Raw genomic sequence first — 22,573 nt, forward strand, 5'->3', positions numbered from 1 at the left:
TACACTACGGTTACCTGCGGCTACGAGCGGGGGTACAAGGGGTAAAATAAATTTTTGGTAAAATCGTCATGGGCAGTTAATCGAAATCGAGCTTGCTGCACTTGTTGATAGAAGATGTTAAAATATGTTAAAGGATGTTTGTGAATTTAGATAATTAGTGAAAGCTAACGTACGAAACCAGAGGGCAGCACAGGATGCGATCGCGCGACCCTGCCCGTGAGCAATCTCCCAACTCATCTCCGTATGTTCTGTATCAAGAGAGTAAAGGGAAAGGTGCTTTTCGTTTCAACTCGCTAATCATCTGGAAAAGAAGTGAGAAGAAGCAGAATCAAGCACAAGGTACGCAGTGTATGTAATACATACATACATACAATGCAAGGTTAAGATTAAGGCGTTCGATATGAAGAAACATTTGTGGCAACGTCTACTGTACGATTTGTGATGGCCTGTGTTGAATTCCGAACTGACCGTTAAAAATTATATCAGTGATGGAGGTTGTTCTCCACTATTTACAATGAAGTATGTGAGCATTATTTAAAGTAAGCTGTATTCACTGTTTTTAGTGAATTGTAACGGAAGAGAAACATTGCCATTTTTCTTTTGCTATGGCATTGCGTGAAGATACTAATTTAAGGTGGTTAAAACTGATGGCGGGATATGAACCAGACGTTCAGGTTAGAAAAGCACAACTTTGCACTATAGACAGCTTAATGAATGGTCTAGTAACTCTATCGGAGGTACGTAAAGAAACTTAGTGTATCTAAGAGACGTTAACTGGAAAAATGTGATGAGTCAAAATATATTTTCTTCTTTTGAATAGGAGCTAGAATCTTTTGGCCTACCTTCGGTAACTCCAAAGAACGATGAAATACAATCTGTGGGTTCGCTGAAGCTGATTCTAGTAACATTAATTAATGCGGTATGGAATTTTATTCGTGAACACAGAGGGCTTATGAGTATACACGACCAACTAAAGGATATACATCAAAAAGTTGCAAATGACAATGTGCATCTTAAGGTGAGTTGAAATTAATTGTAATTTTGGTATTGGCGATTCTCCGGTATATTGACAATTATTCTTTTCAATCAAGCTGCTCAGGATGATCTATGGTGAGAAACTATATATGAATGTCTGTGTATTAATATGAAATTAAATTAAGAACAAAAGTATTGTATGTGATTTTTTTTCAGAATAATGTAAAACGACTAAAAGAGGAACTGGAAAAGAAAGTGGTTTTATTACATGAAACGAGAGAGAGAGAGAGACGACTCATTGTTCAACGGGATAGCATGTCACGTGATCTCAAACATGGAAAAGATGAGGAACGTAGTATTCAAATATGAATTTTTTCGTAAATTTGAAAATAATTCAATTTTTGAAAATATTTTGTGGTTATTTAGGTGGCGAAGTTATGGAAACAGTTACAGTCGAAAGAGAATCAACATGCCCATGAGTTACGTCGTATTCAGCAGAGTGGTCAGAAGCTTCAGCAGCAGTTACAAAAATCTGTTGGTAAGTTAATTCTTTTACTTAGCTGGATTCCCGTTCTCTAAGAAATATATTCCAATCTAAATGTTTTTTTCGTTAAAGGGACGTACGTGCCAAAGGACAAGGCATGGAAAAATTTACACGAAGAACACAAAAAGGAATTAGCTCTGTATCGACAAACCATTTGTCATTTGGAAGAAAATAATAGACTGATGCTACAGGAAATCAATGAACTACGAGAGGCCTTATCTGTACAGTCTGGAGGAATCGATCTGGACATCGAGGCATCAGGAATTTGGAACGATGCCGAAACCTAACTTCGAAATGGGTGAGTGAATACATTGCTTTAATACCAATGGAATAACCAGTAGAATACACATTTCGATTGATACGATATATTTGCCATAAATTTACGATAACTAATGCTTTGGTACTTAAATTACCTAGTACGATCCTAGTGTTGTATTTGTCAATCAACTTATAGTATCTGCCATAAATGACATTATGGCATTTATTGGCATATATTAAAGACCTTATGATTAAGCTATTAATTACTTCCTATTCTATTTTATTAACTTAATTCCTTAAATTAGTTATGACACGGCCTAAACTCGTATATAAATGAATTTCTTATATAAAAGTGAAAGTAAAAATGTTCCAAGATAATAGAACATGAAAGTTACCAACAAAAAATCAAGGTATTAGGGAAGCATTACCTTGTAGAATAGCAAAAGAACCGCGCACACTGCTATCCGATGTAGATGGAAAACGTTTCCTTCGCTTTTCAAGCATTTACAGTTTCCAGCTATGCACACGGTATTGTTTCTGCTTAACAACAATCCTCTGTCGTTGGGGCCTTGACTTTTTGTATATATAATCTCTGTTGGCAATCGATTTTCAAGGCTTTCGATACTATTCGAAGATAATCTAAGAGAACTTTTCCCATCGGCACAAATTCCGCGTATAGTAATTTGGTTAAATGCGACGAGGTTCAAGCTGACGTTCAAAAAAACGCTGTCCTCCACAAGTGCGGTGGTTCCTTCGATCGACACATGACTTGGTCTCTGAAGCTCGAATTTTGAGCCTAGGATCGCAATGTCCGCGAAAAAGGCGAAGTTTAGCGTGGTCTCCACTTTCCCGAAGTCGCAATCGACTAGTTGAAGCACTTTACCTCTTTCGGAGAGATTCAAGCCATCCATACGACCTACGGTCACGTTTTGAAAAATCAGCGCTGACACGACGACTCCCAGAAATTGCTCCTCGAAATGGCCGATCGCAATGTTCTCTGCGTGGAAGACCTGTAAGCTAGTCAAGCTTGTAAACGTATCGTGAGAGACAACAGGGATTCTTCCAATGTTCAATAGCTGAAGTTTGGTGAGGTTTCTCGTCGTCAGAAAGGGCTCGAATATTAAGGTGCCACTTATGTTTTGGATCACCAGCTCCCGAAGACCTTTTGCTTCCGTCAAACTGGAAAAATGCATGTTCCCGGAGGTGCAGCTCGATACAAAGACGCTGGTGACGTTTTCATAGTTGTAGTTGTCTGGAAGGAAAAATTCCTGAAAAACAATCCACACCAATTAGATAAATAATCGTCGCTTGGCCAATACTCCTTCGATCGGATCGGACCGTATAGATTGTAGGAAGGAGGAATCGATCTTCGAAATGAACATAATCGATTATCGCGAAAGTAGCCAGCCAAGCGTAACTTAACGGTCAGTGCTCACCTCGTTCCCGACACAGCTACACCTGACGGTGGTCTCTTCTTGGATCTCGCACTGATCGCTGATGGTTTCACTCGCAGTTAGCACCAAAATGGCGGACAATGCCGCTAAAATGGAGTTCCAACTCATCGTGTTTCGCTCGAAGAAGAGACTATTACGAATACCTTCGGTGCACCCTTGGGACTTGAGTGGTTACTCCTGATTTTCCCCCGAGTGCGAGTTCGCTCGCCTTTGTCATTACACCTCCGCGCGCGAGAGGACTTGGCTCGGTTCTCGGAAAACGACGAAACCCTTGGGCGGGCGATCCCCGGGTATCGTGGCTAGCTGTCTTTGCGACTGCCGTCCTGGGACCGGAGGGGGACCGATGCCGGGCTCCTCTCCCGGATGTACGGGACACCGGGATGAATCCGCCCTTGCCTCGGGACCGACAAATCGGGGGATTTCGGAATTATGATGGACAGTTCTTTCGTGCCGCCCTTTATGGAGAGTGACACCAGGAACGGCCAGCAAACGCATTAAGGTAACCCCGAATCGCGTGTGCCTCAAACTGGAACGCTCTTATCGTAAATACTGCGGCGACTGTCCAGCCTCCCGTTTTTTTATCAAGATTATTTTTCAATTGATACGGAACAGCGAAGCCCTTTCAGTCTACCGAAAACGGCGAGTCGCGAGATTCGAGTACCATTTTGTAGATCGGCTGCGCAGCCTGGAGGTTTGAACCGCGGCAGCGAAATTTCCGTAACGGAAAATCCAGCCGCAAATCCGGCGGAAGTCAACGCCCATTTCCGGCCCGGAGCAACGCGGTAAGAGAGGAGCCGAAATCCGCAGGCTGCGCGACCGGTGTTTTCAAAAGTGTACTTACAATAAGTATTAATATATGGTAGGGTGTTCACCATACATGTATGGTTAATTAAGCGCCGGCGGTTTGGGGTGGTAGGACTGGATGGTAGAATAACACGGATGTAACAAAGATTAAAGGCTCGGTATATTGGTTACAAGTTACATCCGTTTAGTCGACCTTTGGTCGCGCGTCTTATCGCTGCAATATGTAATCGAACAATCCTTAAGTTAAATAGTATTCACCGTCACAAAAACCAGACCTGCCTACCGGTATTATATACCATTGTTACAGAGTATTCTTATATCGCTCGGCGCAAAACAATCTTATTTAAAAACGCGATTTTACAAGTCCTGCTTATAATTAGTATTACCAATCCCACGCTGGGCGCATCGCGCGATGCGTGGGAGACCCGTAGAAAGACTCAAGGTGACACAAAAGTGATATCCGAGGAGTCAATCGTTTATGAAACTTTTTCTCAAATGGGCTGTACCGAATTCTTTTAAATCTCACTACGTGAATGTGGAGGCGTTAAGGAAGGGCCTGATATTCGTGAAATTTTATTTTCATACAAAATTATAAATGTATTTACAGATCAATGTAAACAAAAATTGAATTTCGTGGGCGTCAGAACCTTCTTTGGGGTCTCCGTATTCACATGGTAAAATGTCGGACGACTCGGTGCACCTAGTTCGGAGAAAAATGTCAAAAACGGGACTCCTCAGAAGTCATATTCGTATTATCTTAAGTATTCGCACAACTTAACGTTAAAGGGTTTTTTTTTCCCTCAAGTCTCAGTCTTATAGAAGTTTGCTGCAGTGCTTTACGATCGTTCGACTTTGCGGCACGTTGACATTCCCTTCGACGGTCTCTTATCACTGGTCGTCGTTACTTGTGGCATTTATGAAATAGACGTTTTTTCGACCCGTACACTTTTATCCTTTTTAAATGCAGCAGACAGGTGTCTACGATCCACCTTGCAGAAATGACATATCCTGAACCGCTGTTACATTATTCTTATGAAAAAAGCTCTGTGGTCTCTGTTTACATTCTTCGAATTTTTGTTTTAATACAAAATGGAAGAAAAAGAAAGGGATGTGAAACGTTCTTGAAAAATGATGGCACTGCTTAGAGACGTCCGAAAAGTAGTGCAAGAGTGCTTTAAGCTCGTCTCTACGGCAAGGTTTTGTCTTTCTTCGTAAACTCGATCGAATCGATAACGACCCGTCGACCCGTCCTTCCCTCAGCTTGGACGCATCGGTTTTCTTTGTCGGTCCGTTCACGATTTCTTGTGGAAGATCCTTCTGATGACATCCTTCCTGTCGGGCGTCACCAGAGCCAGTGGCATCTTCCCTTGTCGGTTCTGAACGTTGGTCTGTCCCCCAGCGTGCACCAGGAGTCGACAGACCTCCATCTGCCTTTCCAGACTCACCGAGTTCGAGACGGCGGAGGCCACGTGCACCGGTGTGTTGCAGTTGTAATTCGTCACATTTACCGCCTCTCGGCCGTTCATTATCAACAAGGCCTGCGGATGCAAATACGCGGATGCAAATTGTACAACTCCCTTCTCATAGTCGTGGTCGCGACTCGGGTTATCTCTAAAGCACCTACCTTCACCAAGGACGGGTCGGAGGTCAGGGACACCGCCATGTGAAGCGCAGTGTCCCCGGATTTGGTCTCGCGAATTTTTGGATTAGCCCCGTTTTCAAGGAGAAGTCTGACCGTAGCAATGGTGTTCACTCCGGTCCCTGAAGGGTCGTGCGCTTCCACCGCTACGTGCAGTGCAGTTTTTCCTGTAAAGAAGTACCACATCGATTGAAAAATCCCTGAAGACGATGCGATTGAGTCCTTTCCTTCTAACTAGGGCTCCTTTCGTACCGTCATAGTTGCATTTAGATAGATCGAAGACCGAATTCCCTTGAGGTGTCCTTAGGACGAGGAGCTCCGCCAAGACTGCACCGTGAGAGTCGCCTTTGGCTGCGACTGCGTGCACCAAGGTGTCCCCCTGGACGGTGAGGGCATTAAACCGTTAATTACTCGTCGCATTGGACCAATTTAAATTTATTTAACGTCAGATTGAAACGGTCACGATTCTCACCCTCGTCTGGTATAACGTTTGCGTTATGTCGATCCCTTTTTGCAGCAGCGCCGCTGCCAGATATCCCGTAACGTAGGAGACCTTAGGGCAGTTCATCGCTGCAAGATAAAGCGCATCTTCCCCGCGATTATTCATCACCGAGAGAGCTCCCCTGACGTTACCGAGTCTTTCCACCAGAGGTGCCAAGTAGGCCTTCTTCTTATCCAGCTCCTCCGGATTGCCCACCAGGCACATCAGCATTCTATTGCAGAAATCATTTGTCATGCATTGGGCACCTCGCGTTATCACGAATAATGCAGAGAAAATAACTCCGAAGGCAAGGCCTCGGTACTCACGTATCACCGTCCTCGTCCGTCTTGGCGAGCTCCTTTGTCGATTTCTTCAGGAGATTCTTCATGGCTCGTTCGACCTCCTTAGGGTCCAGCCCCTCTTTCAGTCTTTCGCTCGCAGCAGTCGAGGGCAGATTCAAAGATGGCCAGGGAGCTATGTGTCTTCCCAAACTTTTGCTGTAGACGCCGAAATGGAAGATTATTTACAAGGATGATTAACGATCGGTGTCGAGGTTGCATGCTCAAGAACTGCATCGATCGACGAACCTTCTGGGTCGATGCGAGGTGAAGGAGGAGACGCTCTCCGGTATCTGGAAGACGTTCAAAGTAGTCTCGCTGGAGTTGGACGCGTTCTCGGGTACGCGTCCGTAACCGCATCCGTCACCGCATCCGTCACCGCGTCCGTTGACGGAGACCGTCGGGTGATTCGTGACGGTGTTACCCAAAAAATCGCCACCAGACTGCAAGGAGTCGTTGGAGGCCGACGAACTGTCCACCAGGATGATACCGCTCGAGGACCTACTCGCGTTCCCTCGAACGGAATCGTCTTGGACGGGAGCAAGGGACGAGTAATCGTTGACCAGGATTTCGTCCATCGTGGTACCGAAATCCAGGCAGCCGTGGCTGATTCCCGGCACGCTCTCGACGTAACCCCCGCTGGTCTGCATTTCATCGGAGTACGGGAAGTCGATCAAGTCCGCAAAGTTCGGATATACCAGACTCTTCTGGGCCTCGCTGATGATGGATCCCGTCTCCCCGAAGTCGGGACTCCCGTCGCGGATGTGCCGCGTACCGTTGTACACCGTGTTCCTCACCCTCTTCCCGGACGTCTTCTGATCATCGTTCCGACCACTCGCATCTTGCGAGAACGCGTTCTCCGGTATCCTGGAAGGCGCATCCAGACCGGTGCCAACGGATGGAGGACCCTTCCTGGCGGGTCTCGAAACCCTCTCCGAGACCGCATCCCGGGCCGACGGCCCACTGCGGGATGTTGGAACGACTTGCATGTCTTCGACGCTGTCCTTCTTCCGGCCCAAGTCCCTGATGACCTCCTCCACCAGTTGCAGCTCGTTGCTGTCGATAGCGTTCAGGATACCCGAACCGTTGGCGAAGACTCCCACGGGCTCGAAGTCCTTCCTCCAAGTTGAGAAGCGATCGAAACAGTCCCCCAGCTGCCTCTCCGCGTTGCCGTCTATGGGACTGCCGTAGACGCACGGGCTCGGCGCGTCCCCGTTGGATTGGTTGGAAGACGATGACGGAGACAGTCCCTGGGGCGCTCTGTAGCTCGTTGCCATCTTGAAAGCAGGAAGGAGTCGTCATAAGTGGTGAAAGGTTTTAAAAGGGTAAAGAGAAAAGTGACACGGTGATCCGTCTTACCTGGGGCGAGCCCATGGGACTGCCCGCGATGTTGACCAGCATCAGCGGCGAGCCCAGATTGATTCCAGAAGCCGACGACTGACCGCAACTCGAGGACCGGCTGCTAGGTCTCGAGGTGGCGGTGTTGTAGACAGCCGGTGGAGAGTCTATCCAAATCTCGTGGCTGGTCAGCGGGGACGAAACGGCGTTGCCCATAGAGTCGGACAGGACCCGGGCGGGCTGGAACCCCCCGCAGGCCAAGATGTCCAAAAGGGAGGACTCCTCTCGGGAGTTGAGGACGATCGAGGGCAGGGTGGCGTTAGCGTTGCGGGTCGGAGGAGTCATCTGAAAATGCGGAACCGTTGACGCTGGGTGTTCCCACTCGTGGAGGTCGTTCTCTTATCCATTCGACTTACGTCAAGGATGGGACCGTTCGGTCGGTCGTTGGCGGGAGACCTCTCGTCCTCGGTCGGCGAGACCCATCCGCTACCGGTGTCCTCGCAGCCCCGACTCATGTCCGACAGTCTGTCCAGACAGGGGTTGATCCTCTCGCTGTACCGCTTGTCGGTCAATATTTGCTTGGCGGTGGTGTCGTAATCGGAAACGACGGCGGAGCTCCCTTCGTGCTGGATTAGCCAGTCCAGGGCGGAGTAGGGCTTGCTCCTGGACGCGTGCAAGTTGGACCTGGCCGGACCCCGCTCTATCAAGTCACTGTCGTCGTTGTCTTCGTCGTCGTCGTCGTCGTCGTCGTCGTCGTCATCGTCGTCGTCGTCGTCGTCGTTGTCGTCGTTATCGCCGTTCTCCGCGTCGTGTCCGCCATTTTCTTCCAGCGGAATGTTCGAAGACTGCGCGTCTTCGTAATCTTCGTGATAAAAAACGTCTACGTTATTGTTTTCCAGATCCGCCGAGTCGTCGGCATGCCCGACGCGACGGGACACGGTCTCGTCCGTCGAGTACCCGAGGAAACGGCGCTCGTTCGGGGCCTGGTTCACGTTGAGCTGGCCCCGGGAGAAGCGCAGCTTCTCGATCTTCTCCGCGAGGTCGTCGAATTTCCCGGGAGCGCCGCCCGAGTCCGGCTGGTCCTCGGCCTCCGTCGTCGGGCAGGAACCGTCCGAGCTGACCGACATGTTGCGGTAGTCGTCCAGGGAATCGAGGACGGAACTCTCGGAGTCGCTCGAGGTCTTCCTGCTCGAGTTGCCGTCCGAGCCCGTGTCGGACTCCTCGTCCGGGCAGAAGCGCGCCTTCTCCATGGCTCCGCTCGAGCGCGGCCGCTCGGAGATGCTGGAAATCCACGTAAACTCGGTTTAGCCCGCGTTCGTTCCTTCGGATTCCCTCTGCTCGTACAGAGCACTACCGAACTGGCAGCGGTTGATTTTATATTCCGTTTGCGTATCGGCGAGCCGAAGTAAATCGTTCCGCACTTTAATTCGTGCGGAACGATGTCGAACCCGAAGCGGCGCGGCGCCCGCGTTTCGGGAGCTTGCGAGACTCGCTTAAGAACGAATTTTCTCCCGGTAGCAAGGGCACCGCCTCTCTATGATATTTCCTAGGTCTCGCAGAATGATCGGGCGAATTACCTGTCAAAACTGTAGACATTGTGATTCATTCCCGTAGTTTCGAAGTCTGTGAGCTCGATAGCTACCCCAGGCATCTTGAAAAGAATAATAACACGTCTCATTAATTCGGATCGATTGGACACGCATCCGTGGGGCGCTTTAATGGCAGTTGAAACACCCGGCGTAGCGATTTCATAAGTCAACGATGAAATCACTCGTCGAGTCTTAATTTGGGCGAGGCGTCTGCTCTCGGGATTTCACCCTGGGGAAAAATCGTAGAACGGAGCACGATCCGCTGCCGGTCGGCCCGTCGGTCAGAGGTCGTCGTCGATTTCGATCGTTGTCCTTTCCCGGTCGAGATCGGGAGTACCCGGGTCCGACCAATTTATCGCACCTATCTCCGTTCCGACGAATCGGAATTCCTTCAACACCCGTATGTCAGACCCCGTGTTCTCGTGTCACGCGGCTAATATTAGCCGCGCGGATATCGTTCAAAGGACGCGGCGAAAAACGGCGCGACGGCGATTTGATTAACAAATTACCTAGGCATGCGGTCAAGCGATCTCGCGGGCCGCCATTTTTCCGGAGACAATTGGACGGTCTTATTGCGTTTCGCGATCGCCCGTGTGACCTTGCACGCCGCGAATTCGCATACTCTGCCCGACGCGCGACTCCACACAGGCCCGCGATCCGCGAAGGACGCACCTCCCATGTCCAACTGATTTTTCCCTCTTCTCCCCCTGCCCCTCGCTTTTTGGCCCGCTTGTACCTTTCGCTTCTTTACGGCGCGGACATTGCGCGCCGCCACCGCGGGGACCGATCCTTCGGAAATTGGGCGGAGCACTCTGCCCGGATAGGAGCCAGACGCTTTTCCGGCTTTTCCGGCTTTTCCGAATCGGATCGTCCGTCAGGAGTCGGTACGGACGGAGGCATCGTTTCCGTTTGGGATAAACATCGCCCGGAGAAGTAGGCTGGGCTATCGAGCTAATCGGGTACGTGCCGACAAGGAACGCACTTTCCGTAAAGTCAGCTTACGAGCCCCCTTGCGTTAGCAGGACCTTCCGATGGCATCAGCCTCGAAAACGTAACGGTATCTAGTCGGGAAGAGCGGAGATGAAGAAAGCCGGAGGAGTTATCGAGTGCATCCTCTGCGAGAACGAGCGCGATAACGGATGTGGGGGATTCCGGGTACTCGCCGTTTGCGGGTTTTCCCGTGGTCATTATCGTCGCGGGATATGTCGTAATATTTCCTGAATTTAGCTATTAATATCGTTCGCGCGGAGCTGTCCTTCGACGGTGCGAAGCCATTGACACCTCGACGCGAGGCCGGGTTATCGCGTTAACGACAAAACGGGAGGGACAAGGGCCAGATGGAAAATTTCCCGATTCAGCTTCCACACCGATTTTTCGCTCGGCTTCTCGGAGAGATGCGGAATAAAAAGTCCCATGAATTATACCGTTGTAACTGCCGAAGCAAACTCGGTCGGTTACACCGAGAAGCTTGACTCAACTGCGGCACGGAAAATCGGAATTCTTATCGTTGGAAAAAAATTCACTTCTCGAAAACACCTGTGCAAGCGGGGCACGTCACGAGTAGACGCTCGGAGATTCCAGGAGTCGTTCGAGGAGTTTCGGAAGATTTATCTCGCGATGAGATAATCCGCCTGAAATTGGGTGGAAGACCGAGCCACTTTTTCGCTGTTTGCGGACGGGGGTTGGGCGCATCGACTTTTCATCTCGTCTCGGTTTATCGTTACAAAAGAAATCGAATGAACTTAAAGTCGTTAAAAATGTACCCATTCGTTGCACGAGTCATTTTTTTCTCTCTCTTCGCGTAGCGTCACTCGACGCACCTTCTGCCGAGCGATCTCGCGTAAAAAATTTTACGCTCTCACCCCAGGGAAAGTTATAAAATCGCGGGACTCGTTCCCGGATTCGCTCGGGACATCCGAAGCGATCGCTAACTGCGCTGCCACTCGGTCCCGAAACTCATCCCTTCTCTTTCTCTCCGGCTCACCTTGTTTACGCTCTTTGGTCGATGAGCGGGCAAGGATGGCACCGCGGTCTCCAGCTCCCGCCACGCCACTGCACGCGTTGCCCCGTGTACAGTGCGCTTCGGTCGCGTACAGTCGGACACGGCCGACCGTTTCCCGAACCGTGCCGGGCGCGACGCATACGCGGTAAGCGAGACCTATCTTATCTCGCCGGGTCCCCCAGAGGTCACGTTTCCATGATCGCGGCTTTGCCCGAGCACCCGCTACGCCGACACCTCTCGATTCGATTCCCTCCCCGCGACCATTCCGGCGGCCTCCGAATCCGCGGCGACGCGCAGCCCGTTGCACTTGGTCGACCGAGCGAACTTTCGGTGGCACCTTCCCGTCCGGGATCGAGGCGAATCCGCCGTGATCCGCCGTGATCCGCCGTGATCCGCCGTGATCCGCCGTGATCCACTGCGGCGCGGTCGCGAAAACTCGGGAAAGTGGAGTCGCGCGACACCGTCACCGCCGAGCGGCGAAAAGAGAAAGACCACCGGGTGGGACCTCTCCGGGCCGCGGCATGCGAAGCGCAAATGCCACCGAGTGGCAGGGCACCTCGTCTCGCCTCCGCGCATGCGTCACGCGCGGTCGCGCGACGTCATCATCGCGGGCCCCCTCTATCTCGGTCCCACTTGCCATGCCGGTCGGGCGACTTTGAACGAACCTCGGGCGCGTCTAGCGCGTCTAACGCTTTCGAGACCCGGCCCGGCCCGGGCGCGGGAGACTTTCCTCGCGATCGGACCGCTTTCTATCCGCTCGGCCTTGGACGAGAGTCGACGTTTCCCCCCGGGCCCTCGGACCTGGCTGCATTCGGCGCCGCTCGGCTTGTCGTAATTCCTCGGAATTTTTGCGGCTCCGGCCACGTGGCCGGCAAGGACCACTTCGTCTATTCGGAAGGCGCGATGATTGCTCCCTTTTTGCTCGCACCGGTGAGTCACCGGAGAGACCGGGACGGTCCGAGAACCCCCTTCGACGCGATCTCGTTTGCCGACGGAGAGTCGATGCACCGATAAGTGGCCGTTGTCGCTCCTCGAGGTCGAGTCCGAGACTCGTCTTCGGTCGGGTCGAACTCGAATTAACGGTCGATATCCACTTCTCGTGGAGCTGCAAGACCGATGGATCGATTCTTCTCTTCCTACAATGACGCCGGACTCGCTTGACCCTTCGAGAGGTACTCCCGATATTTATTCGCGGCTCGGGGTTCCAATGCACTTTGCCAATTGACGAGTTACGCGTCAGGGGTGACGGTAGTTGCATCGTAGAGGCAGCGTTGAGGAAAAAATGGGATCGAGTCTATTATTATCCGTGGTGATTTCAGGATAACTAAAGGTACATCGATGGTTTTGCATTTACGCGCGTCACGCGGCCTCATTAATGGCCGTCAGAAAAGAATCGACGCTACGACGCGGTTCCTGCATCCTTAATCAGTCGATACCGATTGTCGAGCGCGATTCCGAGTAAATATCTCATTCCCGGATCGACGTCAGAGATCTCACCTTTCCCTGCCTCAACACCGGCTAGGATCGCGTAGGTTCGAAGCCGTCGCGGCCGTGAACGAGCGCTTCTTGCTTCGGAGGGCGCATCCTCGCATCCTCTCGAGCGTGCGCGTCGACCTCCAAGGGCGACCTAACCCTACCTAAATTTACAATTCCGCTTCCCGGCGGGGAAGGGGAATAATAAAAATAGAGGAAAGAGACGCGCAGTCTTTAACCGCTCGTTACTTGAGCGATAAGTCGCGATGAATCACAGCGTGACACCCTGAAATTCAGGGAAGTCTAAAATTAAAGCCTCCCGAGGCAGGACATCGCGGGGTGCGCTTTGGGGCACAAACAACGGCATCGATCTCTCGCGTCGTTAAGACTACCCTTCGTCCCTGACTGGACCGCTTAAATTCTACTCCCGACGAGTCTAATCCCAATTCGATCCGAATGCCGGATATATCCGGCATCCATGCGACAGTCTGTATGGACGCGCTATGTGTGCATTTTCGGAGCGGCACCTCGTACAGTGTAGTACTTCGGGAGTGTCTGGAAAACGGGATTACCGCTTGGACCCGATGGGCGGACGATCTAATCGCGCCTCCGGAAATAGAGATGGAATGGAGGACGCGGGGATGCAAGGTACGTCTGCACGTTCCGCACGGGCGGCGCGGCAACGTGACGGGCTTCTCGCCGGTGCGTGCGTCGGGGCAGACCGCCAAGGGGAACCGCACCAACGCCGTTACCGACACGGGGGCGGGGCTGCGTTGCGGGAGTTCCCTCGCTTGCGAAACGGGTTTTCTCGTGGCTGAGAGATGCCTTCGCGTTTTCCATGAATGCGAGATGGAGGAAAGAGAGAATGCACGTGAGACGAATTAAGAGAGATTAAGCCTCGGGAGCTCTACTCGGAAACGCGGCGGCCATTTCGAGAGCTTTTAATCGACATCAATTCCAACGAGTTTCGCACGCCAGTTGGAAGATCGACCTTTAAGATGATCGTCGAGAAAACTTGTCCGTGGCTGACCGATGCAAGAAGAGGCGAGGAAAAAGTCCGCTCTCCGTTGGCCGAGTCCACCCACGGTGTCGACTTGGGCTTGATTTTCTTCGCTTCGCTCCGCATCGTTCTGGCCGGGGATTGGGAAAATAATTCCGAGCAGCGGTTTTGAGCCTTCGGGGGAGTACGGAGTAAGGGCGAATTCGCATACGAACGATGACACGCGATCGAAGCCTGCCGTAGAGCGCGATAACACGTTTCTCGCGTTCGTCGAAGTAAACGGAGATAACTCGGTGTACGCGGTTATTGCTTAAAGTTCGTTTGCTCTCGGCTCTGCCATTGCCTTGGCTTTGGGTAAATATCTCGATTCCAGAGGCTAACTTCTGTCGTCCCGATACTGAAAATCACTCGGCTGCATTTTACACGGATATTCTATCGTTTCTCGGTATTAAAGAAAGCGTCAAGACGGTCAACCTTTATTTCGGCAACGAGATTAATTTCCATCTAATAATGAAACGGGTATCGATCCAATCGAGCAACAGATAATTTGGTCGCTCGAGTTCGAAGAAAGATCCAGCTGGTCGGGAAACTCGATAGGGTTTCGCGTGAAATATTAATACAACTATACCGGTTACGACGACTGAGTTCGTTTAATCAAACCAGACCATCCCTCCGGTAAGGTGTACCGGTCAAAAGGTTTCCCTATCTTCCGGTATTGTCTTGACAGTTTATTAACGTTTAAAGTGAACCCTTTCTCGGTCACTGGCGCAAAAACGCAACGGTTGCTCAACCATGCCGACCGTGGATAAATCGCGGAGGACCGAAGTGCACGTTTATCACCGGATAAGCGATAGCGATGAGACGGCGGTGCAGACGAACGGCAAACAAATTGCAGGGGGCTCCTATCGGTCGCTCGACATCGATCCGTCGAGGAACGAGCAGACGGCGCCGATAATCTGGAAGAGCAGGCCGGATTTCGCGATGATCCACGTGAGAAGTAGGCCGAGCCAAGTCTTCACCACCTTGTCCAGCCACCACATCCTACAGAGAAAACAACCACGTCAACGGACCGATAAAATGAGAATAACGCCATAATACGTAATACGCGTCTTCGAAAATAATATCGAGGATGATATATCCCGAAGAGGTAATAATCGCCGGCATCCTGCAACGTTCTTCGCAACGCCGCTTAACGTCAGGACACGTTTCATCGGTGCACAGCGCGCGTAACGCAAGAGCATTGACGTCAACACCCGTCGAGCTATAAATCGCGGTGTAACGAGGAGAACCGCGGCGGGGAAAAAAAGAGGCGAAAAGAGAGAAGTGGAAGGGACTCGGGTTGGGCGTTTCGTCCTGTCGGCGCGCGCGCGGTCTGTTCCTTTTTCCCAGGCCGAGGAAGGATTCGGACAGAAAGGCCGCGGTCACCAAACGGAAATCCCAGATCCGCGGGGGAGACTGTGCTTCGCCCGAGAGGATATTTTTAGCAGCTCGCGGAAATAATTTTAGATTCAAAACCGGTCCGATGAAAATCCCCGGCGATTTGCAGGCCGCTCGCGACGACGCGCGACTACGCGCGACTACGCGCGACTACGCGCGACAATCGGCCAAGGAGGGGGAAACGCTCGACCGGGTTTTTTCGGGACTGCCCGACGGGATTTCCGCCGCTTATGCGTGTTTAGGTCGATGTAATAAAGGCCGCCTCGTGCTCAAATACCTATTCGGCTTGAAACTCTGCCGCGTTTCTCGGTTCCGACCGCGCGTTAGGAGCGATTCCCCGTGGGCTTTGGCGGGCGACGTCACGGCCGGTTATCTTTAGGCAAATGATGAGCTCCGGGATGAGCTCGACCCTCGCAGCGTCGAATTGGACCGCGGAGTAGGAGGTCGGAGCATGCTGGGGAAATGTCTGCCATGTGCAGGCGACGTCACCACGTGTGTCAGGTGGTAACGACCTTCCCCTCCTACCACAGGAGCGCGCCATTTGTTTTCGTCCCGTGCAGCACCGATGCACCTCCCGTGCAACCCCCGTGCAACCCCCGTGCAACCCCCGTGCAACCCCCGTGCAACCCCCGTGCAACCCCCGTGCAAACCCCGTGCACCGCCGTTGTGCGGTTTCTAAATAGAATTAGCGCGACGCCTTCGAGGCGAGGACGGGATTGATCTATCGTGTAAACGTCCCCTCTGTGAGCGACGCTCCCGCAAACGATGCACGGAAATAAAGAAGGTCGCAACGGCGATGCACGCCTCCAAGAGAGGACCCCGCTTCGATGCGAGTGCATTCGAATCTAGGAGACGACGTTCGCATCGCAAAAGGCACTACGTTTGCGATTCGATCACTCGGAGGGCATCGCGACTTCAGCGCTCACCTTGGAACGCGCTTTCCGAGCGGTATTATGTACCGACTTGCTGATTTACTAGCAGGTGTAATTGCATTGCATGGGAAGTACCCGCACGCATTTGTATGCACGCGTCGAGTACCCAGCACGCGTTGCGCTCGGGGCGACTCATGCGATTACCCAAGGTGAGACGACGATACTCTCTTTTGAAAGAAATATTTTCCGCGAGGGATTTTGGAATCGCGTAAAAGCGATGTCACGAAATGGTCCTTTTTCTACAATGGAAGGCTTTTGTGGTCGAGGACACGTTGAGGAGGTCGGATCTTGCAGCGCGGTCCCCTTTGACCCAGATTTTAAGTGACGAAACCGCGATCGACCAAACAGCCCTTAGTCACCCTACGAGTCATCTCTTGTAGTATCACTGTCACCATCGGCTCGTGCATTCGGTGCTCTCCGAACCGATTGTCACGATTTTCGACTCGAGTACGTGACCAGGCTGTCGAGTCTCACCGAACACGAGAGAACTCGACTCGCGACTCGTACCACGGCGTAAGTGAGGTCACTGGGCTCATTTACAAGTTTTTTCAGACTCACCTTTCGTACAATTTGCGTGGAAAAGAAAGGGAAAGAAAGAAAGAAAGGCCAGTGCTGCAGCGAAACTCCACGGTTATCCGACCATTTGTCAAATCCCTTGACACTCTTTACTCCGAAGTGGAATGTAAAATGTGATACGGCCACCGTAAGAATACTTGGCAATTTATTAGCGCTATCACCGACATTGTTTCCAGTGCAGGGAATATCGGCAGAGTTTCGGGCATACTATACGCCGCGGAATTAAGTTGAACGCTGGTCAAGTGAAAATATGGCAAAATGTTTACATATTGGGACTCACTTGTCGTAGTGCGCCTTGGCCTCCTTCAGGTTGCCGATGTCTTCCTTCAGAAGGTACTTCTTGGCACCGAGCAAACAATTCCTATGGGATAGGCGAGAGTTAATTGCGTTACAAGGCCCTCAGGTTTCTAGAAACTCACGTGAAATACTCGCATATGTCGAAGGAGTAATAATCGTAGCTAAATTTCGATTTGTCCGCTGGTGACACGTCGTCTAGAAGTTTCAGTAAATTATCGTTTTTAAACTGCCACTGGTTCTTGGTGAAGTATTCCAGAGCGCTGTTGGCTATGTAGACTTTCCTGTGAATCTTGAGGAGCCTGATCCAGGACTCGAGAGATCGATTATTCTCAAAGTACACAAGACATATTCTAGGGTTAGCAGTGGTGCATCTTACATTGACTTCCGACCGGTGATCTTCAAGAGCCCGTCGATCAGCAACGCTGGCAACAGGTGCAGGAGAATCACGAGGAAATAATAAAGGGTTTTACTAGCCGTGAGTTTGGTGTGAGGAGCCCAGAGAACTCCTTCGAGGGGAATCTTGGCGGTCAGGGAGAACGCCATGTCGATCAGTTCCTTCATCGAGATGCTCTTGATGTCGCAGGCCGAGCAATTGAAAACCTGAATTCTAGGATCCTGAGTGATCCTGCGAAAAAGGAAAGGAAATCTGGAAAAATCGTGTTTTCTAACCTGGAGGAGAGGGGAATTTCGAAAGAAAAAAAAATGGTAGAGAGCTGTACAAAATCAGCCGGCATCGCTTACGTTGTGCAGCCCCGCTTCCAGGCGACAGTGATCATCGCCTTAATCGCCACATCCACGGGGATGAAATCCGAAGAGACGTTCGGTTCTAGGAAAACTGTCCTCAGAATGCCTTTCCCACCTCCGATCATGAGTCCCACGGGACCGTTGAAATTATCCAGCCATCCAGGTATCGGTTCCTCCAGCGAGGATATCACTAACCGGGAGAGCCAAATATTCCGTGTCAAGTCACTGATCTAATTGCGGTCTCGACCCTTCGATTCGATATGATGTGGTACAATTCTTCGATCTTAATCTTATTTACCGAAGACTCACCTATGGATGGCCTGAAGACAACTATCGGCAGAATCCCGGCGTAATCGGCCACGACAAATTCCGCTAGTCTCTTTGTGAAGGTGTACGTGTTAGGCATTCCTCCTAAATACCTAGATGGATAGGAGTAATTAGATTTTTACTTGGATGAATCCGCCAAGTCTTGTAAAAGACGCGAAATCATTTACTTCGATGTCAGGATCCTCAGGACGTGATCGTCCAGGTTTTCCGCAACTTTTATGGTTTTCTTCCAATCGACATCCGCGGGATACAATTCCTCCTTCACGACGGGCTTGTCCGTGTGACTGTAGGTCGTGCTAACGTGTACGAGCGTCTGAGAATCATATCAAAGCCGTAAGATTTACGATGCGCGCTAATAGACACCGACTTCCTCTTACTCCTCGTGCGTGCACGTGTTATCGCTCATGAATTATGTCGAGGAAAAATCCTTTGTCGAGGATGCACTACAATTTTGAGTTTCAACTCTGCAAATCAAAACCGAAAAAACCCTCTTTGGGACGAAGGAGAAAATTATTAGCCGTCGATTACCAGGTAGTCGGATCTTTAATCCCTTTTCAAAATCAACTTCGATGACGCGCGGGAGGAGTTCATTTCAGGGCAACTAGATTGCAATTACGAAATTTCTGGTTAAACGGGCTGTGCGTTAGCGGACACTTTCGTTGCTCGGTACAACCAAGTTCTCGTACTAAGAGGAGTCGACATTCATCCGATAATTTCTTCGAAGAGATCGAAGACCAGTACATCTTGCCTAGATATTAAAATTAATTAAACGTGTACGCGTCGATGTTGCATAACGCTGTCCCGTCTGCATCCATAATACACGAGCCTGCGTGAAAGTTACATCGAGGAGTCTCCTTCCTCGATTTGCATTGTCGCGATTTAGTCCCCTCGTTACGCGTTTCTCCCGAAGGGGGCTAGCTAGAATTTCGCAACGATTTCCTTAAGATGTTAACCAGATATCTTGAACGGAAAAGAAAAGAAAAGGAAAAAAGAAACTAGTTTCTATGAAGCATGTCGCGGGAGGCATTGGCATGCGAGCTCGAGGTCGGGAGGATCGAGACCACGTCAATTGAAATTACTTTTGCGGTTTTTTTTTTTTATGGGCTTTTGAGAAATAGGGACAGGCCGAGGAAAGATATACAGGGGTCGAGTCAAGGGAAAATAGAACCTCTAGATGCTTCATGCTTGCTGCCAGAATGCAGACATCTCTCGTCGATCTCGTGTTGAGAAAAATGGCGTCCTTCAGGCTGTCGTCGAATCTGACGCTGGCGGCCACGTGGAATATTATGGACACTCTCTCGATTAAAACTCGTCTTTCCACGGCAGGTAAACCGAGGCCTTCTTCGGAGACATCTCCGGTCACCGGGATGAGCTTTTCGAAAGACGAGGGCTTTTGTTCTCGCAATTTGTCGAAAAGCTGGAAAATGAAAATCGCGTTTAGCGATATCGCAGTTGAAACGAAGCGGGCGTGGTTCCTAGATCAAGGTAGGAAATATGGTGTTAAAAGGGCTATTTCGGTTTCGTGAAATTCTTTTTCTGGTCCCGTCCGCTCTGAAACGGCGAAACGGGAAACAGATGCAACCGCAATATCGTATCTCCGGTTCCCGACAGGACATTGTGCTTATCTTTCTTCCGTTCGCCCAAAGTCTACACTCCAGATACAGTAAGTCGGCGAGTCGACGGTAATGTCTCATAATTCCGAGCTACGCGCGGATGTGACACATGAAACGTCGCGAAGTAAGTATCCTGCCTTGGTCCTTTCGTGAAACGGCAACGCGAGCATTCTGAATTGTGCAGCGCGCCATTAGACGGAAAAAGTTCCGACTCAACAGCTTAGGGCTGGATATGTACGCGATCGAGGCACTCGAGGCACTCGAGGCGATGCAATCGATTTCTTCATTAGCGCGACCACTTACCGGAAGCGCTACGATCCTCCTTATCCTGTCGTCTATCGACTGTCCTTTCTTCTGGCGCATCAGCAGAAATATCTCTCGGATGTCCGGACACGACCTGAGCAGCTTCTCGATAAGAACTTTTCCCATGAACCCCGTGGCCCCGGTTATGAAGATGCTCTTCCCGGCGTAAAAAGCCGGGATCGAGGAGGCCGGGTTCAGCTGAGCGGTGATCATCTGCAAAATATTTTCCGTGTTTTTAATTGAGCGCACTTTTTTCTTATTCCTTTTTTTTTTTTTTTTTTAACGGCGGTCACTTTTGGCGAACTTTCCGGGGAACCAGATTTCCATCCGTAGACCGTCGTCTACGTTACCGTACGGGCGCGTTTACCTCCGAGTTTGTCCAAATTCCGGCAACTTCGGCAACTTCGGCCTCGAACCACCCAGCGTGGTCCGACTGAAGCCACGTCGCTCTCGGCGCGGTTGCGAAATCCGTTTATTCGATGTCCGTCGAATTCCGGCAACCGTTCGGCCAGTTTATAGAGGCACTACCTCGTCAGCGACTGAAAATGAAGTGGACGCCTCGATTGTCCGGGTACAGGAAGTGACGCTGGACTTTTGTCAATTCACGTATTCCCACGGGTCAGGGTGCAAGTGCTTAATATGTAAACTTGGAATTTGCATCTTTCTCCGGGCATGCGTTACACGTGTCATCACGGTGAAGTGCAAGTGGGAGCGGTTGGCAAGTTCAATGGGCACTCCGCTTGATTCCGAGGTCTGGGACGACTTCGTCACTTAATTTTCTGCTCGACCTCGGGATCCCGAGTTCGGACCCATTTTCAAGCTCCCTAACTCCTCGATTGCATTTCATTTCGCTTTCAGATGAAATACCTCGCTGTCGCGCGCGGCTCGTTAAGTGAATTCGGATCGAATAAAATCGAGACGTGGCTGCATTTCGACTTTTATTTTCATTTGTTTCAGCACCGGAGAAGCGACTTCCTTGAGGATGTCCTCGCTGTCCTAAGGATACGACACGAAGAGATAATACCCGGTATTGTATTACTTATTAACCGTACCCTTTGCGTTACTTTTGTTCGTTAGTTTTTCCTTTTTTCCGTCATTTGAGTATCAATCGAACCACCAGGCAGACGTAATCGAGGTTACGTTCGGAGGCTCTCCCGCGGTTACCTGACGTACCACCAATTTCCATATTAATGATTATTTTCTGAGGATAGTAGAATTTAGTGCTCGACCTATAACCGAAGACAATAATTTTAATGATTTACGTCTCGGGTCGTAGGTTAAGCGATGACTCGGTGGAGCAGGTTAGCATTTGGTTAAAATGTGTTTGCTTACATACAATCATTTTCTTTATGTACCGTATGTTACTCTCTTGTAGATTCCTAGGAGAATTTTGTATTATTTTCTTATTAGGTTTTTGGTTTCGATATATCGATGAGATATACCTGCACGTATATAACAAATTACGGAGTGGGCATGTATTAATTAGGTTATATCGACTGCTAAAGGTTATCATTTATTTACCGGATGTACAGGTGGTCGAATAATTTTGTAGGTGATTTATCCTATTGGCGTTGTGATATTATATGGGTGCAGTATTCATTAAGTTTACCAATGCAAGCAAGTAGTTCCTATATTGGCGATCAAGGGAGAAATGTGCACAGCATTAAGTATCACAAAATCCTAGGTTTCCAATCAAGCCCGAAACCTGTGATTTGCTTTCTAGTCAGAGGTCCGTACTTTAGTGCCAGTAGTGCGGCAATTGCCCTCGTGTCGCGTGCATTTTGTCTTTGCTGCGCCGAGATGCCGTTATCGCAATGAAATGTCATCTCCGTTAAGCGAAAGATAGGAACACCCACCCGAATCGATTTACAATTTAGGACAGGGCGTAAGATCTGCAAGAGTAACCTTTGCTGATCGCAAAAGCACAGATTATCGTATAAGCGAATACCAAATAACATTTGTATTATGCATACACATAAGTCGAATTCATTTGCGTAACTATCGCGAGCCAAATGCACTGCCTCTTGTAACGCTCTCGTAATTCTATATCTGGAAATACAGTTGAACCAATCCAATAGCGGGTGATTCCTTCTTTCCTTCGAGAATTAATATGATGGACAATTTGATGAATATGGTATAATCAGGTGGATTTGCCTGGAGCAGCAGCAATGAGTATTAACAACGTGATTGCAAGCAAAATCCCCGAATCCCGACAGACATCAAAGATCCTGAAACTTTCGAAATCCAAGTCACAGACGTTAGTTCTATCTCCCTTCATTTACCGTCACGGTACGTCAAGTGATTAAAGTCGAAATCTGAATCACCTAGATTTTCGCCGGTTCGATTTCCTATTTACTTAAGGTACTCTTTATTTTATAATTTGCTGACATCCAATACAGGGACGAAAGCGATAGAGAAAAATCCGGGAGAGGTAGGAGAAGGAAGAAGA

The 22,573-nt window shown here is 50.0% G+C and overlaps 4 protein-coding genes across 7 annotated transcripts; 1 reads left to right on the forward strand and 3 right to left on the reverse strand.

Annotated features, from left to right (window-relative positions):
- The first annotated feature begins 233 nt into the window (after window positions 1-233).
- Window positions 234-22,204, forward strand: LOC105704089 (afadin- and alpha-actinin-binding protein). Of its 3 annotated transcripts, XR_001104420.1 has the most exons (8): window positions 234-339; window positions 564-737; window positions 821-1,018; window positions 1,192-1,323; window positions 1,402-1,513; window positions 1,592-1,817; window positions 21,082-21,151; window positions 22,186-22,204. XR_001104420.1 is itself a non-coding variant. In XM_012432994.1 (7 exons), the coding sequence occupies exons 2-6, from the start codon at window positions 606-608 to the stop codon at window positions 1,804-1,806; spliced, it is 789 nt and encodes a 262-aa protein (XP_012288417.1). In that variant the 5' UTR covers window positions 234-339; window positions 564-605; the 3' UTR covers window positions 1,807-1,817; window positions 21,082-22,178. The 3 variants fall into 3 exon arrangements, 2 of the variants coding, with proteins under 2 accessions (XP_012288417.1, XP_012288418.1); XM_012432994.1 differs by lacking the exon at window positions 22,186-22,204 and having other exon boundaries at window positions 21,082-22,178; XM_012432995.1 differs by lacking the exon at window positions 22,186-22,204 and having other exon boundaries at window positions 564-674; window positions 21,082-22,178.
- On the reverse strand, window positions 2,191-3,339 carry LOC105703989. Its single transcript, XM_012432816.1, has 2 exons — window positions 3,214-3,339; window positions 2,191-3,045 (listed from the first exon to the last, which is right to left on the reverse strand). The coding sequence occupies exons 1-2, from the start codon at window positions 3,337-3,339 to the stop codon at window positions 2,191-2,193; spliced, it is 981 nt and encodes a 326-aa protein (XP_012288239.1).
- Window positions 4,174-12,300, reverse strand: LOC105704086. Of its 2 annotated transcripts, XM_012432985.2 has the most exons (10): window positions 11,405-12,300; window positions 9,409-9,482; window positions 8,248-9,112; window positions 7,853-8,176; window positions 6,743-7,770; window positions 6,482-6,652; window positions 6,147-6,387; window positions 5,927-6,053; window positions 5,660-5,841; window positions 4,174-5,573 (listed from the first exon to the last, which is right to left on the reverse strand). In XM_012432985.2, the coding sequence occupies exons 2-10, from the start codon at window positions 9,480-9,482 to the stop codon at window positions 5,328-5,330; spliced, it is 3,258 nt and encodes a 1,085-aa protein (XP_012288408.1). In that variant the 5' UTR covers window positions 11,405-12,300; the 3' UTR covers window positions 4,174-5,327. The 2 variants fall into 2 exon arrangements, with proteins under 2 accessions (XP_012288408.1, XP_012288410.1); XM_012432987.2 differs by lacking the exon at window positions 9,409-9,482.
- LOC105704088 (fatty acyl-CoA reductase 1) lies at window positions 14,344-20,681 on the reverse strand. Its single transcript, XM_012432993.1, has 10 exons — window positions 20,492-20,681; window positions 20,125-20,337; window positions 19,377-19,625; window positions 18,376-18,521; window positions 18,191-18,300; window positions 17,879-18,071; window positions 17,514-17,762; window positions 17,260-17,436; window positions 17,121-17,201; window positions 14,344-14,936 (listed from the first exon to the last, which is right to left on the reverse strand). The coding sequence occupies exons 2-10, from the start codon at window positions 20,335-20,337 to the stop codon at window positions 14,798-14,800; spliced, it is 1,557 nt and encodes a 518-aa protein (XP_012288416.1). The 5' UTR covers window positions 20,492-20,681; the 3' UTR covers window positions 14,344-14,797.
- Window positions 22,205-22,573: the final 369 nt, after the last annotated feature.

This window comes from Orussus abietinus, unplaced genomic scaffold, assembly GCF_000612105.2.
Source record: "Orussus abietinus isolate OABI.00-Male unplaced genomic scaffold, Oabi_2.0 scaffold11, whole genome shotgun sequence".
NCBI lineage: Eukaryota > Metazoa > Arthropoda > Insecta > Hymenoptera > Orussidae > Orussus > Orussus abietinus.

What these genes read in the sequence shown, in the direction of transcription:
- LOC105704089 (XM_012432994.1), top strand. Translation starts at nt 606, where the DNA reads ATGGCATTGCGTGAAGATACTAATTTAAGGTGGTTAAAACTGATGGCG. An exon ending in ATGACAATGTGCATCTTAAG is followed by an intron (nt 1,019 to 1,191) that starts GTGAGTTGAAAT and finishes ATTTTTTTTCAG; the next exon opens with AATAATGTAAAACGACTAAA. An exon ending in TCAAACATGGAAAAGATGAG is followed by an intron (nt 1,324 to 1,401) that starts GAACGTAGTATT and finishes GTGGTTATTTAG; the next exon opens with GTGGCGAAGTTATGGAAACA.
- LOC105703989 (XM_012432816.1), bottom strand. Translation starts at nt 3,339, where the DNA reads ATGAGTTGGAACTCCATTTTAGCGGCATTGTCCGCCATTTTGGTGCTA. An exon ending in GTAGCTGTGTCGGGAACGAG is followed by an intron (nt 3,046 to 3,213) that starts GTGAGCACTGAC and finishes ATTGTTTTTCAG; the next exon opens with GAATTTTTCCTTCCAGACAA.
- LOC105704086 (XM_012432985.2), bottom strand. Translation starts at nt 9,482, where the DNA reads ATGCCTGGGGTAGCTATCGAGCTCACAGACTTCGAAACTACGGGAATG. An exon ending in ACCTCGCATCGACCCAGAAG is followed by an intron (nt 6,653 to 6,742) that starts GTTCGTCGATCG and finishes CGGCGTCTACAG; the next exon opens with CAAAAGTTTGGGAAGACACA. An exon ending in CCGACCCGTCCTTGGTGAAG is followed by an intron (nt 5,574 to 5,659) that starts GTAGGTGCTTTA and finishes TTGCATCCGCAG; the next exon opens with GCCTTGTTGATAATGAACGG.
- LOC105704088 (XM_012432993.1), bottom strand. Translation starts at nt 20,337, where the DNA reads ATGATCACCGCTCAGCTGAACCCGGCCTCCTCGATCCCGGCTTTTTAC. An exon ending in TGTCTTCAGGCCATCCATAG is followed by an intron (nt 18,072 to 18,190) that starts GTGAGTCTTCGG and finishes TCTCCCGGTTAG; the next exon opens with TGATATCCTCGCTGGAGGAA. An exon ending in GACATATGCGAGTATTTCAC is followed by an intron (nt 17,202 to 17,259) that starts GTGAGTTTCTAG and finishes CCTATCCCATAG; the next exon opens with GAATTGTTTGCTCGGTGCCA.